This window comes from Xenopus laevis, chromosome 4S (genome assembly GCF_017654675.1).
Source record: "Xenopus laevis strain J_2021 chromosome 4S, Xenopus_laevis_v10.1, whole genome shotgun sequence".
Classification (NCBI taxonomy): Eukaryota; Metazoa; Chordata; class Amphibia; order Anura; family Pipidae; genus Xenopus; species Xenopus laevis.
Window position 1 is genome coordinate 3269173 of NC_054378.1, and position 16952 is coordinate 3286124.

Consider the following 16952-nt stretch of genomic DNA (forward strand, 5'->3'; position numbering starts at 1 on the left):
TGGGGGCAGCCATTCAAGCACAGGATACACAGTAGATAACAGATAAGTACTACTATAGTTTATATAAACAAGCTGCTGTGTAGCCATGGGGGCAGCCATTCAAGCACAGGATACACAGTAGATAACAGATAAGTACTACTATAGTTTATATAAACAAGCTGCTGTGTAGCCATGGGGGCAGCCATTCAAGCACAGGCTACACAGTAGATAACAGATAAATACTACTATAGTTTATATAAACAAGCTGCTGTGTAGCCATGGGGGCAGCCATTCAAGCACAGGATACACAGTAGATAACAGATAAGTACTACTATAGTTTATATAAACAAGCTGCTGTGTAGCCATGGGGGCAGCCAATCAAGCACAGGATACACAGTAGATAACAGATAAGTACTACTATAGTTTATATAAACAAGCTGCTGTGTAGCCATGGGGGCAGCCATTCAAGCACAGGATACACAGTAGATAACAGATAAGTACTACTATAGTTTATAGAAACAAGCTGCTGTGTAGCCATGGGGGCTGACATTCAAGTACAGGATACACAGTAGATAAAAGATAAGTACTATTATAGTTTATATAAATAAGCTGCTGTGTTGGATGGATGCAACGATTTGATTGGTTGTCATGGGTTACTGCCCATGGGCAAATTTGCCCAATGTTGATAAATGACCCCATGTGTGTCTGAAAAAGAATTAAATCAGCCCCCATTTTAGCACCAGATTAAGGGCTCTTACAGACGAGCGGTTTTACCTGCGCTCCCTTGCGTTGTGCTTTCTTCCGTTCAGCCGCAAGGGAGCGCAATATTAGACGCACTGAATTATTGTCAATGGGGCTGTACTTACACAGACAAATGTACGAGCCAAACGCAGGTTGGGACGAAGCATTTTGCATTTTACCTGCGTTCTCGCCTGCGGCTGAACGGAAGAAAGCACAACGCAAGGTAAAAACGCTCGTCTGTAAGAGCCTTAAAGAATAATGTCTTAGAAACGTTAAATACCCATGGACTACACTAGTCTTTTCTAAATCCCATTTAATCAGTGTCTTATTTTATTTTGCCCAATCAATGGAATGTTCATTCTCAGGCCTTGATCGAGCCATGTGACCCCTTTAAACACGCCTCCTCTTGTTTTTGATTGGTTACACCCCCTATAAAACACCTAGCTGGCAGTTAGCTGGATAAAGAAGGTTTTTTTTTTTAAGCTTTTTTAAACTGTGTAAAGTGATGGATCTGAATGGGGAGTCAAAGGTAAGTATGGAGTTTCTCTACAGCTGTAAAGGTTTTACATTGTCTGACTCCTATGTGCCAAATGGGCTGCAATAATTGTTTCCTTTATGGTGGAAATGCATAAAGTCTACTATGTGGCTGGTGTCATTTAAAACCCCTTTACGCGTCCCCCCTTGGCTCTGCACCTGTAGGGATTTTTTAATGTGTTTAGCTCTTAATTAAGGTTTTTTTTTATGCCAATCTTTCATGGGGTGGAAGGAGGGGGGGAAAAAAAAAAATATATTATATTATAATTATTCAGCGTGGTGTAGGGGTTTATTCTTTATAGAATAGTGATTGCCTAACAATAACAAGCTTTTGACTGAGTGGATGTCATAGGTGCCCAGTTTTAAAACATTTTATCTCTCTTGCTGCCTTCTATAGATTAACCCTTACCTGTGGCCTAATCTGAAGACAATGAGGCTTGCTAATGGGCTGGGGTGAAGCCTTCTTGCTAGGGTTGCCACTTTAAAACCGACTACCTGCGGAATCCACAGCCTGCATGGCTAATTAGCAATTAATTTAGATGCATGGTTGCACATATATCCATTCAGTCTGCAGCATGCATCTACATAAATTGCTAATTAGCCATGCAGGCTGTGGATTCCATATGTAGTCGGTTTTAAAGGGATGTGGTGACAACCCTACTTCTTGCACCTCTTATTAAATTGCTGGTTTCATTGTATGCATGCCTTTCCTATGACCGTGGGAATTTGAACTCTTGTCCGATGTACAAATAGCATGACTTAAGATCAATACTTAAGATTTATATAGCCTGTGCCTAATCTCTGCAGTGGGGGGTCCCCAACTTTTTTTTTACCCATGAGCAACATTACTGTGAGCTAGCAGCCAACAGGCAGTACCCCTATAATTCTTATGCATCCCAAGCTTGCCTCCAACCCAGGAATTCAAAACTAATCACCTGCTTTGGGGCCACTGGGAGCAACATCCAAGGGGTTGGGTGAGCAATGTGTTGCCACTGATTTGGGGATCACTGCTCTACAACTTATGTCTATCAAGGTTTTGTATAATTCAGATTTCCAGACAGAAGCCGTTGTTCTTGTGAAACTACAGTTCTCCTAGCTCCATTCTAGGACTTGTGGTCTTGGTGGTGCAAGATGGGTCTTTACCGCTTTGGGTCTTTACCGCTTTGGGTCTTTACCGCTTTGGGTCTTTACCGCTTTGGGTCTTTACCGGCTTTGGGTCTTTACCGCTTGGGTCTTTACCAGCTTTGGGGTCTTTACCGCTTTGGGTCTTACCGCTTTGGGTCTTACCGCTTTGGGTCTTTACCGCTTTGGGTCTTTACCGCTTTGGGTCTTACGCTTTGGGTCTTTACCGCTTTGGGTCTTTACCGCTTTGGGTCTTTACCGCTTTGGGTCTTTACCGCTTTGGGTCTTTACCGCTTTGGGTCTTTACCGCTTTGGGTCTTTACCGCTTTGGGTCTTTACCGCTTTGGGTCTTTACCCTTTGGGTCTTTACCGCTTTGGGTCTTTACGCTTGGGTCTTACCGCTTTGGGTCTTTACCGCTTTGGTCTTTACCGCTTTGGGTCTTTACCGCTTTGGGTCTTTACCGCTTTGGGTCCTTTACGCTTTGGGTCTTTACGCTTTGGGTCTTTACCCGCTTTGGGTCTTTACCGCTTTGGGTCTTTACCGGCTTTGGGTCTTTACCCGCTTTGGGTCTTACGCTTTGGTCTTTTACCGCTTTGGGTCTTTACCGCTTTGGGTCTTTACCGCTTTGGGTCTTTTACCGCTTTGGGTCTTTACCGCTTTGGGTCTTTACCAGCTTTGGGTCTTTACCGCTTTGGGTCTTTAACCGGCTTTGGAGTCCTTTACCGCTTTGGGTCTTTACCGCTTTGGGTCTTTACCGCTTTGGGTCTTTACCGCTTTGGGTCTTTACCTGCTTTGGGTCTTTACCGCTTTGGGTCTTTACCGCTTTGGGCTCTTTACCGCTTGGGGTCTTTACCGCTTTGGGTCTTTACGCTTGGGTCTTTACCGCTTTGGGTCTTTACCTGCTTTGGGTCTTTACCGCTTTGGGTCTTTACCCGCTTTGGGTCTTTACCGCTTTGGGTCTTTACCGCTTTGGGTCTTTACCGCTTTGGGTCTTTACCGCTTTGGGTCTTTACCGCTTTGGGTCTTTACCGCTTTGGTCTTTACCAGCTTTTGGGTCTTTACCGCTTTGGGTCTTTACCGCTTTGGGTCTTTACCGCTTTGGGTCTTTACCGCTTTGGGTCTTTACCGCTTTGGGTCTTTACCGCTTTGGGTCTTTACCGCTTTGGTCTTTACCGCTTTGGGTCTTTACCGCTTTGGGTCTTTACCGCTTTGGGTCTTTTACCGCTTTGGGTCTTTACCGCTTTGGGTCTTCCCGCTTTGGGTCTTACCGCTTTGGGTCTTTACCGCTTTTGGGTCTTTACCGCTTTGGGTCTTTACCGCTTTGGGTCTTTACCGCTTTGGGTCTTTACCGCTTTGGGTCTTTAACCGGGCTTGGGTCTTACCGCTTTGGGTCTTTACCGCTTGGGTCTTTACCGCTTTGGGTCTTTACCGCTTTGGGTCTTTACCGCTTTGGGTCTTTACCGCTTTGGGTCTTTACCGCTTTGGGTCTTTACCGCTTTGGGTCTTTACCGCTTTGGGTCTTTACCGCTTTGGTCTTACCGCTTTGGGTCTTTACCGCTTTGGGTCTTTACCGCTTTGGTCTTTTACCGCTTGGGTCTTTACCGCTTTGGGTCTTTACGCTTTGGTCCTTTACCAGCTTGGGTCTTTACCGCTTTGGGTCTTTACCGCTTTGGGTCTTTACCGCTTTGGGTCTTTACCGCTTTGGGTCTTTACCGCTTTGGGTCTTTACCGCTTTGGGTCTTTACCGCTTTGGGGTCTTTAACCGCTTTGGGTCTTTACCGGCTTTGGGTCTTACCGCTTTGGGTCTTTAACCGCTTTGGGTCTTTACCGCTTTGGGTTTTACCGCTTTGGGGTCTTTACCGCTTTGGGTCTTTACCGCTTTGGGTCTTTACCGCTTGGTCTTTACCGCTTTGGGTCTTTACCGCTTTGGGTCTTTACCGCTTTGGTCTTTACCGCTTTGGGGTCTTTACCGCTTTGGGTCTTTACCGCTTTGGGTCTTTACCGCTTTGGTCTTACCTTTACCGGCTTTGGGTCTTTACCGCTTTGGTCTTTACCGCTTTGGGTCTTTACCGCTTTGGTCTTTACCGTTTGGGTCTTTACCGCTTTGGGTCTTTACCGGCTTTGGTCTTTACCGCTTTGGGTCTTTACCGCTTTGGGTCTTTACCGCTTGGGTCTTTACCGCTTTGGGTCTTTACGCTTTGGGTCTTTACCGCTTTGGGTCTTTACCGCTTTGGGTCTTTACCGCTTTGGGTCTTTACCGCTTTGGGTCTTTACCGCTTTGGGTCTTTTACCGCTTTGGGTCTTTACCGCTTTGGGTCTTTACCGCTTTGGGTCTTTACCGCTTTGGGTCTTTACCGCTTGGGTCTTTACCGCTTTGGGTCTTTACCGCTTTGGGTCTTTACCGCTTTGGGTCTTTACCGCTTTGGGTCTTTACCGCTTTGGGTCTTTACCGCTTTGGGTCTTTACCGCTTTGCGGTTCTTTACCGCTTTTGGGTCTTTACCGCTTTGGGTCTTTACCGCTTTGGGTCTTTACCGCTTTGTCCTTTACCGCTTTGGGGTCTTTACCGCTTGGGTCTTTACCGCTTTGGGTCTTTACCGCTTGGGGTCTTTACCGCTTTGGGTCTTTACCGCTTTGGGTCTTTACCGCTTTGGGTCTTTACCGCTTTGGGTCTTTACCGCTTTTGGTCTTTTACCGCTTTGGGTCTTTACCGCTTTGGTCTTTACCGCTTTGGGTCTTTACCGCTTTGGGTCTTTACCGCTTTGGGTCTTTACCGCTTTGGGTCTTTACCGCTTGGGTCTTTACCGCTTTGGGGCTCTTTACCGCTTTGGGTCTTTACCGTTTGGGTCTTTACCGCTTTGGGTCTTTACCGCTTTGGGTCTTTACCGCTTTGGGTCTTTACCGCTTTGGGTCTTTACCGCTTTGGGTCTTTACCGCTTTGGGTCTTTACCGCTTGGGTCTTACCGCTTTGGGTCTTTACCGCTTTGGGTCTTTACCGCTTTGGTCTTTACCGCTTTGGTCTTTTACCGCTTTGGGTCTTTACGCTTTGGGTCTTTACCGCTTTGGGGTCTTTACCGCTTTGGGTCTTTACCGCTTTGGTCTTTACCGCTTTGGTCTTTACCGCTTGGGTCTTTACCCGCTTTGGGTCTTTTACCGCTTTGGTCTTTAACCGCTTTGGGTCTTTACCGCTTTGGGTCTTTACCGCTTTGGGTCTTTACCGCTTTGGGTCTTTACCGCTTTGGGTCTTTACCGCTTTGGGTCTTTACCGCTTTGGGTCTTTACCGCTTTGGGGTCTTTACCGCTTTGGTCTTTACCGCTTTGGCCGGTCTTTACGCTTTGGGTCTTTACCGCTTTGGGTCTTTACCGCTTTGGGTCTTTACCGCTTTGGGTCTTTACCGCTTTGGGTCTTTACGCTTTGGTCTTTACCGCTTTGGGTCTTTACCGCTTTGGGTCTTTACCGCTTTGGGTCTTTACCGCTTTGGGGTCTTTACCGCTTTGGGTCTTACCGCTTTGGGTCTTTACGCTTTGGGTCTTTACCGCTTTGGGTCTTTACGCTTGGGTCTTTACCGCTTTGGGTCTTTACCGCTTTGGGTCTTTACCGCTTTGGTCTTTACCCGGCTTTGGGTCTTTACCGCTTTGGGTCTTTACCGCTTTGGGTCTTTACCGCTTTGGGTCTTACCGCTTTGGGTCTTTACCGCTTTGGGTCTTTACCGCTTGTCTTACCTTGGGTTCCGCTTTGGTCTTTACCGCTTTGGGTCTTTACCGCTTTGGCGTCTTTACCGCTTTGGGTCTTTACCGCTTTGGTCTTTTACCGCTTGGGTCTTTACCGCTTTGGGGTCCTTTATACCGCTGGGCATTTACCCATTGGGTCTTTACCGCTTTGGGGTCTTTTACCGCTTTGGGTCTTTACCGCTTTGGGTCTTTCCGCTTTGGTCTTTACCGCTTTGGGTCTTTACCGCTTTGGGTCTTTACCGCTTTGGGTCTTTTACCGCTTTGGGTCTTTACCGCTTTGGGGTCTTTACCGCTTTGGGTCTTTACCGCTTTGGGTCTTTACCGCTTTGGGTCTTTACCGCTTTGGGTCTTTACCGCTTTGGGTCTTTACCGCTTTGGGTCTTTACCGCTTTGGGTCTTTACCGCTTTGGGTCTTTACCGCTTTGGGTCTTTACCGCTTTGGGTCTTTACCGCTTTGGGTCTTTAACCGCTTTGGGTCTTTACCGCTTTGGGTCTTTACCGCTTTGGGTCCTTTTACCGCTTTGGGTCTTTACCGCTTTGGGGTCTTTACCGCTTTGGGTCTTTACCGCTTTGGGTCTTTACCGCTTTGGGTCTTTACCGCTTTGGGTCTTTTCCCTGTCTTTACCGTTTGGTTCTTTGCATTTGGGTCTTTACCGCTTTGGGTCTTTACGCTTTGGGTCTTACCGCTTTGGGTCTTTACCGCTTTGGGTCTTTACCGCTGGGTGCTTTTGGGTCTTTACCGCTTTGGTCATGGCTTTGGTCTTACCCTACTTTTTGGGGTCTTTACCGGGGTCTTACCGACTATTGGTCCCGCTTTGGTCTTTACCGACTTATGGGTTCATTACCGCTTTGGTCTTTCCGCTATTGGGTCCGACTTTGGGTCTTACCGCTTTGGGTCATTTACGCTTATGGTCTTTACCGCTTGGGTCTTACCGCTTTGGGATCATTACCGCTTTGAGGTCTTTACCGACTTTGAGGTTTTACCGCTATGGGTTTTAGCTTCTTTACCGACTTTGGGTCTTAACCGCTATTCCGCTGGCGTCTTACCGCTTTGGGTCTTTACGCTTTGGGTCTTTACCTTTGGGTCTACCGCTTTGGTCTTTACCGCTTTGGTCTTTACCGGGGTCTTTACCGCTTTGGGTCTTTACCGCTTTGGGTCTTTACCGCTTTGGGTCTTTACCGCTTTGGGCTTTGAGTTTCTTACCAGCTTTTGGGTTCTTTACCGACTTATGGTCTTTACGCTTTGGGTCTTTAACCGCTTTGGTCTTTACATTTACCGCTTTGGAGTCCCTTTGGGTCTTTACCGCTTTGGGTCTTTACCGCTTTGGGTCTTTACCGCTTTGGGTCTTACCGCTTTGGGTCTTTACCGCTTTGGGTCTTTACCGCTTTTGGGTCTTTACCGCTTTGGGTCTTTACCGCTTTGGGTCTTTACCGCTTTGGGTCTTTACCGGCTTTGGGTCTTTACCGCTTTGGGTCTTTACCCGCTTTGGGTCTTTACCGCTTTGGGTCTTTAACCGCTTTGGGTCTTTACCGCTTGGGTCTTTACCGCTTTGGGTCTTTACCGCTTTGGGTCTTACCGCTTTGGGTCTTTACCGCTTTGGGTCTTACCGCTTTGGGTCTTTACCGCTTTGGGTCTTTACGCTTTGGGTCTTTACCGCTTTGGGTCTTTACCGCTTTGGGTCTTTACCGCTTTGGGGTCTTTACCGCTTTGGGTCTTTAACCGCTTTGGGTCCCGGCTTTTTGCTCTTTATGGGTCTACCGCTTTGGGTCAGCTTTGGGTTCTTTACCGCTTCTGGGTCACCGCTTTGGGTCTTTGACCGCTTTGGGTCTTTACCGCTTTGCGGTCTTTTGGGTCTTATACCGCTTTGGGTCTTTACGGGTCTTTACCGCGTTTGGGTCTTTACGCTTTGGGTCTTTACCGCTTTGGTCTTTACCGCTTTGGGTCTTTACCGCTTTGGGTCTTTTTGGGTCTTTACCGCTTTGGGTCTTTACCGCTGGGTCTTACCGCTACCTTTGCTCTTTATTGGTCCTTTACCGCTTGGGTCTTTACCGCTTTGGGTCTTTACCGCTTTGGGTCTTTACCGCTTTGGGTCTTTACCGCTTTGGGTCTTTACCGCTTTGGGTCTTTACCGCTTTGGGTCTTTACCGCTTTGGGTCTTTACCGCTTTGGGTCTTTACCGCTTTTGGCCGTCTTTACCGCTTTGGGTCTTACCGCTTTGGGTCTTTACCGCTTTGGGTCTTTACGCTTGTCTTTACCGCTTTGGGTCTTTACCGCTTTGGGTCTTTACCGCTTTGGGTCTTTACCGCTTTGGTCTTACCGCTTTGGGTCTTTACCGGCTTTGGGTCTTTACCGCTTTGGGTCTTTACCGCTTTGGGTCTTTACCGCTTTGGGTCTTTACCGCTTTGGGTCTTTACCGCTTTGGGTCTTTAACCGCTTTGGGTCCTTACCGCTTTGGGTCTTTACCGCTTTGGGTCTTTACCGCTTTGGGTCTTTACCGCTTTGGGTCTTTACCGCTTTGGGTCTTTACCGTTTGGGTCTTTACCGCTTTGGGTCTTTACCGCTTTGGGTCTTTACCGCTTTGGGTCTTACGCTTTGGGTCTTTACCGCTTTGGGTCTTTACCGCTTTGGGTCTTTACCGCTTTGGGTCTTTACCGCTTTGGGTCTTTACCGCTTTGGGTCTTTACCGCTTTGGGTGTCTTTACCGCTTTGGGTCTTTACCGCTTTGGGTCTTTACCGCTTTGGGTCTTTACCGCTTTGGGTCTTTACCGCTTTGGGTCTTTACCGCTTTGGGTCTTTACCGCTTTGGGTCTTTACCGCTTTGGGTCTTTACCGCTTTGGTCTTTACCGCTTTGGGTCTTTACCGCTTTGGGTCTTTACCGCTTTGGGTCTTTACCGCTTTGGGTCTTTACCGCTTTGGGTCTTTACCGCTTTGGGTCTTTACCGCTTTGGGTCTTTACCGCTTTGGGTCTTTACCGCTTGGGTCTTTACCGCTTTGGGTCTTTACCGCTTTGGGTCTTTACCGCTTTGGGTCTTTACCGCTTTGGGTCTTTACCGCTTTGGGTCTTTACCGCTTTGGGTCTTTACCGCTTTGGGTCTTTACCGCTTTGGGTCTTTACCGCTTTGGGTCTTTACCGCTTTGGGTTCTTTACGCTTTGGGTCTTACGCTTTGGGTCTTTACCGCTTGGGTCTTTACCGCTTTGGGTCTTTACCGCTTTGGGTCTTTACCGCTTTGGGTCTTTACCGCTTTGGGGTCTTTACCGCTTTGGGTCTTTACCGCTTTGGGTCTTTACCGCTTTGGGTCTTTACCGTTTGGGTCTTACCGCTTTGGGGTTTCGTTTGGTTTACCGCTTTGGGTCTTTACCGCTTTGGGTCTTTACCGCTTTGGGTCTTTACCGCTTTGGGTCTTTACCGCTTTGGGTCTTTACCGCTTTGGGTCTTTACCGCTTTGGGTCTTTACCGCTTTGGGTCTTTACGCTTTGGGTCTTTACCGCTTTGGTCTTTACGCTTTGGGGTCTTTACCGCTTTGGTCCTTTACCGCTTTGGGCGGGTTTCTTTACCGCTTTGGGTCTTTACGCTTTGGGTCTTTACCGCTTTGGGTCTTTACGCTTGGGTCTTTACCGCTTTGGGTCTTTACGCTTTGGGCGTCTTTACCGCTTTGGTCTTTACCGCTTTGGGTCTTTACCGCTTTGGGTCTTTACCGCTTTGGGGTCTTTACCGCTTTGGGTCTTTACCGCTTTGGGTCTTTACCGCTTTTGGGTCTTTACCGCTTTGGGTCTTTACGCTTTGGCGTCTTTCCTTTACCGCTTTGGAGTCTTTACCGCTTTTGGGTCCTTTACCGCTTTGGGTCTTTACCGCTTTGGTCTTTACCGCTTTGGGTCTTTACCGCTTTGGGTCTTTACCGCTTTGGGTCCTTTACCGCTTTTGGTCTTTACCGCTTTGGGTCTTTACCGGCTTTGGGTCTTTACCGCTTGGGTCTTAACGCGCTTTTGGGGTCTTTACCGCTTTGGGTCTTTACCGCTTTGGGTCTTTACGCTTTGGGTCTTTTACCGCTTTGGGTCTTTACCGCTTTGGGTCTTTACCGCTTTGGGTCTTTACCGCTTGGGTCTTTACCTCTTTGGGTCTTTACCGCTTTGGGTCTTTACCGCTTTGGGGTCTTTACCGCTTTGGGGTCTTTACCGCTTTGGGTCTTTACCGCTTTGGGTCTTTACCGCTTTTGGGTCTTTACCGCTTTGGGTCTTTACCGCTTTGGGTCTTTACCGCTTTGGGTCTTCCGCTTTGGTCTTTACCGCTTTGGGGTCTTTACCGCTTTGGGTCTTTACCGCTTTGGGTCTTTACCGCTTTGGGTCTTTACCGCTTTGGGTCTTTACCGCTTTGGGTCTTTACCGCTTTGGTCTTTTACCGCTTTGGGTCTTTACCGCTTTACCGCTTTGGGTCTTTACCGCTTTGGGTCTTTACCGCTTTTGGGTTCTTTACCGCTTTGGGTCTTTACCGCTTTGGGTCTTTACCGCTTTGGGTCTTTACCGCTTTGGGTCTTTACCGCTTTGGGTCTTTACCGCTTTGGGTCTTTACCGCTTTGGGTCTTTACCGCTTTGGGTCTTTACCGCTTTGGGTCTTTACCGCTTTGGGTCTTACCGCTTTGGGTCTTTTACCGCTTTGGGTCTTTACCGCTTGGTCTTTACCGCTTTGGGTCTTTACCGCTTTGGGTCTTTACCGCTTTGGGTCTTTACCGCTTTGGGTCTTTACGCTTTGGGTCTTTACCGCTTTGGGTCTTTACGCTTTGGGTCTTTACCGCCTTTGGGTCTTTACCGCTTTGGGTCTTTACCGCTTTGGGTCTTTACCGCTTTGGGTCTTTACCGCTTTGGGTCTTTACCGCTTTGGTCTTTACCGCTTTGGGTCTTTACCGCTTTGGGTCTTTACCGCTTTGGGTCTTTAACCGCTTTGGGTCTTACCGTCTTTACCGCTTTTGGGTCTTTACCGCTTTGGGTCTTTACCGCTTTGGGTCTTTACCGCTTTGGGTCTTTACCGCTTTGGGTCTTTACCGCTTTGGGTCTTTACCGCTTTGGGTCTTTACCGCTTTGGGTCTTTACCGCTTTGGGTCTTTACCGCTTTGGGTCTTTACCGCTTTGGGTCTTTACCGCTTTGGGTCTTTACCGCTTGGGTCTTTACCGCTTTGGGTCTTTACCGCTTTGGGTCTTTACCGCTTTGGGTCTTTACCGCTTTGGGTCTTTACCGCTTTGGGTCTTTACCGCTTTGGGTCTTTACGCTTTGGGTCTTTACCGCTTTGGGTCTTTACCGCTTTGGGTCTTTACCGCTTTGGGTCTTTACCGCTTTGGGTCTTTACGCTTTGGGTCTTTACCGCTTTTGGGTCTTTACCGCTTTGGGTCTTTACCGCTTTGGGTCTTTACCGCTTTGGGTCTTTACCGCTTTGGGTCTTTACCGCTTTGGGTCTTTACCGCTTTGGGTCTTTACCGCTTTGGGTCTTTACCGCTTTGGGTCTTTACCGCTTTGGGTCTTTACCGCTTTGGGTCTTTACCGCTTTGGGTCTTTACCGCTTTGGGTCTTTACCGCTTTGGGTCTTTACCGCTTTGGGTCTTTACCGCTTTGGGTCTTTACCGCTTTGGGTCTTTACCGCTTTGGGGTCTTTACCGCTTTGGTCTTTACCGCTTTGGGTCTTTACCGCTTTGGGTCTTTACCGCTTTGGGTCTTTACCGCTTTGGGTCTTTACCGCTTTGGGTCTTTACCGCTTTGGGTCTTTACCGCTTTGGGTCTTTACCGCTTTGGGTCTTTACCGCTTTGGGTCTTTAGTGTTCTGGTACACAGTACTGCACCAATTCAGTTAAGAGAATTTTATGGTGTCCTTTACATTAGAAGGGTAGCAGCTACCATTCCTGTAATTAATCAGAATGGTAGCCCCTATACTGCTAGCCATCTAAAGCTGGAACTACACGGAGTCTTCAGATCTGACGCAATGAGAGGAAATGGATGCGACGAAAATAAGGTAATAGAAATGTTGGCTCTTGCAGCTGTGGGCATCTGACACGCCTGTCGGATGAAGACGCAATGTGCATCGTTTGCATCCATCAGTCGTGTCGGATGCACGCAGCGACGAGGTCTGACATTTCTATTCTCTTATTTTCATCGCATCCATTCCCTCTTGTCTGATCTGATGAAGACTCATAGTGCAGTTCCAGCCTAAATGAGCAATGGTATTTTTTTAACTTGCCTTGCAAAGTTACTTGCAAAAGAGCAGCAGCACTTCAATAATGGGGCCTTCATGTGCTCTTATTAAAGTCTGTAAAGTACATGGGGGGGGGGGGGGGTTGATGACCATGGTCCTTACAGGACAAGGAGCTGCTTTGCATTGAGCACAATAGGGGAAACGGGTCTTCTGGTGATATCAGTTGAGTATTGCTTGCGGGGTGTTCCCATGCTATACTGTAATTTTCCTATCCATGCACCAAAGGGGCAATTTTTTTCCCTTTTCCCCTTGCTTGGCTGCCAAAAAAAAATGATTTTAAACACTCCATGACATGAACCTACAACTGCTCTAATTGTTGTGTTTAGTCACAAGTAGATGGGGAGTAATAGATGCCTCAAGAGACCTGGTTTAAGTGGGGAAAAATTACCCAGACTAAAACACAATTTCTGGAAATTTTTAATGAGTTATTTGGAAATGTTCTTTAAATATTTTTTTTTTTTTTTTTTCAGCTGGCAATGGAGATATCAAATGACAGTCTGGATCTCTTCTCTTCATTCTTTCCCCAACTCTCTCCTCCTGCTGATCCAGAGACTCCGCTCCTCCCTTCTTTCTCGGCACCTCCAAAGCACTCGAGCCTCTCATCCCTGCGGTACAAGACAGAACTGTGCAGCAGATACGCAGAGAGTGGATTCTGTGCTTACAGGAATCGCTGTCAGTTTGCCCATGGTCTAAGTGAGCTCAGGCCTCCAGTTCAGCACCCCAAATACAAGACAGAACTGTGTCGCTCCTTCCATGTCCTTGGCACCTGTAACTATGGCTTGCGTTGCCTGTTCATTCACAGTCCCCAGGAGAGAAGGGAGCCTCCGGTCTTACCTGATAACCTCAGTCTTCCACCACGCAGGTATGGTGGTCCTTATAGGGAGAGATGCCGCCTCTGGAGTGCCCCTGGTGGCTGTCCTTATGGAGCTCGGTGCCACTTTCAGCACCCAAAAAGTGCCAGGGAGACTTGCCGTCACTTTGCTGCTCTTGGAGACTGTCCATATGGAGCTTGTTGTCACTTCTCTCATAGCCCTCCCCTTGACAGGTGGGGTTCAGGAACAAAGAATAGCAGTGGGTCCCTCTCCCCTTCAGATCCAGACAGTGACCCTGACACCCCTGTCCTCTCAGAATCTCCTGCTAACAATGCCTTCAGTTTTTCAAGCCTCCTCCTACCTCTTGCCCTGCGCCTGCAGATTCTTGGAGATGAAGACTTGCCTACTGCTTCTGACCCACTGCCTGGAGATGATACCGACCTACTCCCTGGAGATGAAGAAATTGCTCAGGGTCTACTGTCTGTCCTCGGCTAACTTTATACTTTATTATAATGACTCTGGCATAGAATTAACATGCATAGCATGTTGCCCCATTTTTTTTTCTTCTTTCTTTTATCTTTTATGCCAGCAGTTGAGAAGCCAGTCTTATTTACAACCTTCTCTTGTACATACATTTATTAATTTATTGCCCACCTGACTGCAGTTATGCTATTTTAATATTGGTTAAGTGGCTGGTGGTTTTTAAGACAAGATGTTTTTATGTCACTAATTAATTAAAAGTGTGATTTTATTAAATCTGTTTTTAAGCGTACAAAAAGGCTTGACTCATTTTATTGGCAATGGCTTCAATATCATGGCGATTCTATACACCTATATTATCTACAGGGATGTCGAAAAATGTAAATTCATGAACAATGAAATTGCTCCCCTCCAGCAAACCTGGAATGGAAATCTGTAGGTTCTGACAGAGCTGCTGTAAGATGCTATAGACTGTCCCAATGGTTTGGTGTGGGTGTCTCGGCTTCTCCTTAGCTGAAATGCCTGGGTCTAGTTGGCATTTCAGTCTACAACTTTTCCTCTAGCAATTTAGTATATTGCCTAGAAAATTGATCTATTCTACTGGGATATATTGCAACTGCTCTTCAAATGGGTTGGTGGAAATAATAATGCATATTTCTTGTGGGTGTATTTGAAAGCTTAAGAGTCAAAGAAGGTGGCTAATTGTGTATTTTTGACAACCTATTCCATATGGACCTTGTCAAACAGATTTCCTTAAATTGGCAGCTGGAGAACTGCTGAATAAAAAGCTAAAGAACCCAGAAACTAGTAATAGTAATATACTGAATTCAGGAGTGACTTGAATGACTTCTCCCATCCTGCACCCTTAATTTATTTTATTATTTTTCTCCATGGCAAAAACCCATTATGCAATATCCATTTAATTCCTTTGCTGGTTGGTGATCCCACCAAGACATTTGGGCTTTTTTATTTTTCTCCCCATCGCATAGGTGCAAAATAAAAACTTTTTCTTTACAGTCAATCGATAACATAACCGGTATCTCCAAACAGATCTACTTTCTGTTATCAGCGCCTCACTGAATACACAAGCACTTACTAGGGATGCACCGAATCCACTATTTTAGATTTGTCTTAACACCCTAATCCTTTGCAAAAGATCCAGGCGAATACCGAATCCTAATTTGCATATGCAAATTCAGTTCGGCCTGGCAGGAGTCTGCTGAAAAAGGGTGAATCCTGGATAAAGTGCATCCCTAGCACGTACAGAAATAATGGTGGGGTTATTGTTTCAAAAAGGGTAATTGATTTCGGGGGGGCACATACATTATATATAGCATTTGAGATAATTTGCAGTAAATTTGGCAGACTATCCACATGATTTAGTGGAAGAATACATAAGTGATGTTGACATTGACGTAAAATTGTGCAGACCTATTCAGTTAACCTTTGGCTTAAGGGCTTTTACTCACGAGCGGCTGTAGCTGGGCTCCCCTGCGTTCCGTTTTTCAGCCGCATGGGAGCGCAGGAATAGACGCATTACATTTTTTCCAATGGGGCTGTACTCACATAGGTGCCGAACGCAGGAAACATGCAGCATGTTGCGTCTCAACCTGCGTTTGGCGCCTGTGCGAGTACAGCCCTTTGGAAAAAATGTAATGCGTCTTCCTGCACTCCACTGTGGCGGAACGCAGGGGAGCGCAGCTATGACCGCTTGTGAGTAAGAGCCCTTAGAAGAGAAGGAGTTGGCGCTGTATGTCCTGAAAGGATTGAGATTCCCTTTCTTTAGTTTCAATCGTCCTCCCTCAACTCCTTTTACGGAACTGTTGCAAAGTTATTTATAATTGGCTGCAATTGATTGTACCTTCCCTATCTATGTATTGCTCACTAGCCTCCCTATAATAGAGACGGGTGCTGAATCTGTGCTTTTTTTTTTTTATTCTATTTTGCCCCTAGGTATTTGTTTAACTATGTTGTTACCTGGGTAGTTTGCCACATCTGTGCCATCTCTTAGCTGTTTAGTATGGTGGTGTGTACTGATTGCAGTTAAGATTAAGGTTGGAACTACACAATGCGTCTTCATCAGATCCGACGCAATGTGAAGAAACGGATGCAACGAAAATAAGGTTAGTAATAGACATTTCGGACCTTGTCGCTGCTTGCATCCGACACGCCTGTCGGATGCGCACGTTGCGTCTTCTATCTTCAGATGCAAGCAGCGTCATGGTCTGACATTTCTATTACCTTATTTTTGTCGAATCCGCTTCTTCTCACTGCATCGGATCTGATGAAGATTCATCATGTAGCAGCAAAGTGACGGCAAGTCTCCCTGACACTTTTTGAATGCTGAAAGTGGCACCGAGCTCCATAAGGACAGCCACCAGGGGAACTCCAGAAACGGCAGTGGTACCTATATGGGCCACCATACCTGCGTGGTGGAAGAGAAGGGGCACCAGGTAAGACCAGAGGCTCCCTTCTCTCCTGGGGACTGTGAATGAACAGGCAACGCAAGCCATAATTACAGGTGCCAAGGACATGGAAGGAGCGACACAGTTCTGTCTTGTATTTGGGGTTCTGAACTGGAGTCCTGAGCTCAATTAACCATGGGCAAACTGACAGCGATTCCTGTAAGCACAGAATCCACTCTCTGCATATCTGCTGCACAGTTCTGTCTTGTACCGCAGGGATGAGAGGCTCGAGTGCTTTGGAGGTGCCGAGAAAGAAGGGAGGAGCGGAGTCTCTGGATCAGCAGGAGGAGAGAGTGGGGGATCCATACCATCATCCAATGTATTCCTAATAAGCTGGGGGGAAAAAAAAAGTAGAAAAGATAAATATTTATTTTCAGAAATATTCGTTCCTTTCTCTGCCTAATGAAATTTTATTCCAATAGGTCCTGATTAAATTAAGTTCAAGAAGAAAACATGTCATGGTTTATGAGACCACTCCATAAAAATCGAAAGAAAAGGGTTTATTTTCAGATTTAAATTGGCCCGCATTAGAGAACTTCCAACCACCTAAAACAGAAGTTTTTGGGGAAAAGCAGACAGACTACATACATTTGGAGAAAGTCTGATATATGTATGCATACAGAGTATTTTCATACATAAATTAAACCAAAGGGAAGACTCTGTTAATCTGCAGCATTTAAACAAGGGCCTCAACTTTATTCTCAGGGGAACCATAATTAAAAATTAAGTCTGGGAGTTACCATTGCAACCCAGAATTTATTGTACGCCTTGTTTTAACTACGACTGCAGCTGACATTTCATGAATGTAATGGCCACCCACCCTAAAGAGTATTGGGGACCCAATTATGA

General features: G+C 46.7%; 1 protein-coding gene and 1 pseudogene across 1 annotated transcript; one reads left to right on the top strand and one right to left on the bottom strand.

The window, feature by feature from the left end:
• The first annotated feature begins 1226 nt into the window (after nt 1-1226).
• Nucleotides 1227-13930, top strand: zfp36l2.1.S (zinc finger protein 36, C3H type-like 2, gene 1 S homeolog). The gene is given in 2 exon segments (NM_001088419.1): nt 1227-1249; nt 12817-13930. A coding segment is annotated over 1 exon segment (831 nt). The 5' UTR covers nt 1227-1249; nt 12817-12822; the 3' UTR covers nt 13654-13930.
• Nucleotides 13931-15933: 2003 nt separating this feature from the next.
• On the bottom strand, nt 15934-16899 carry LOC108714916 (annotated as a pseudogene).
• Nucleotides 16900-16952: the final 53 nt, after the last annotated feature.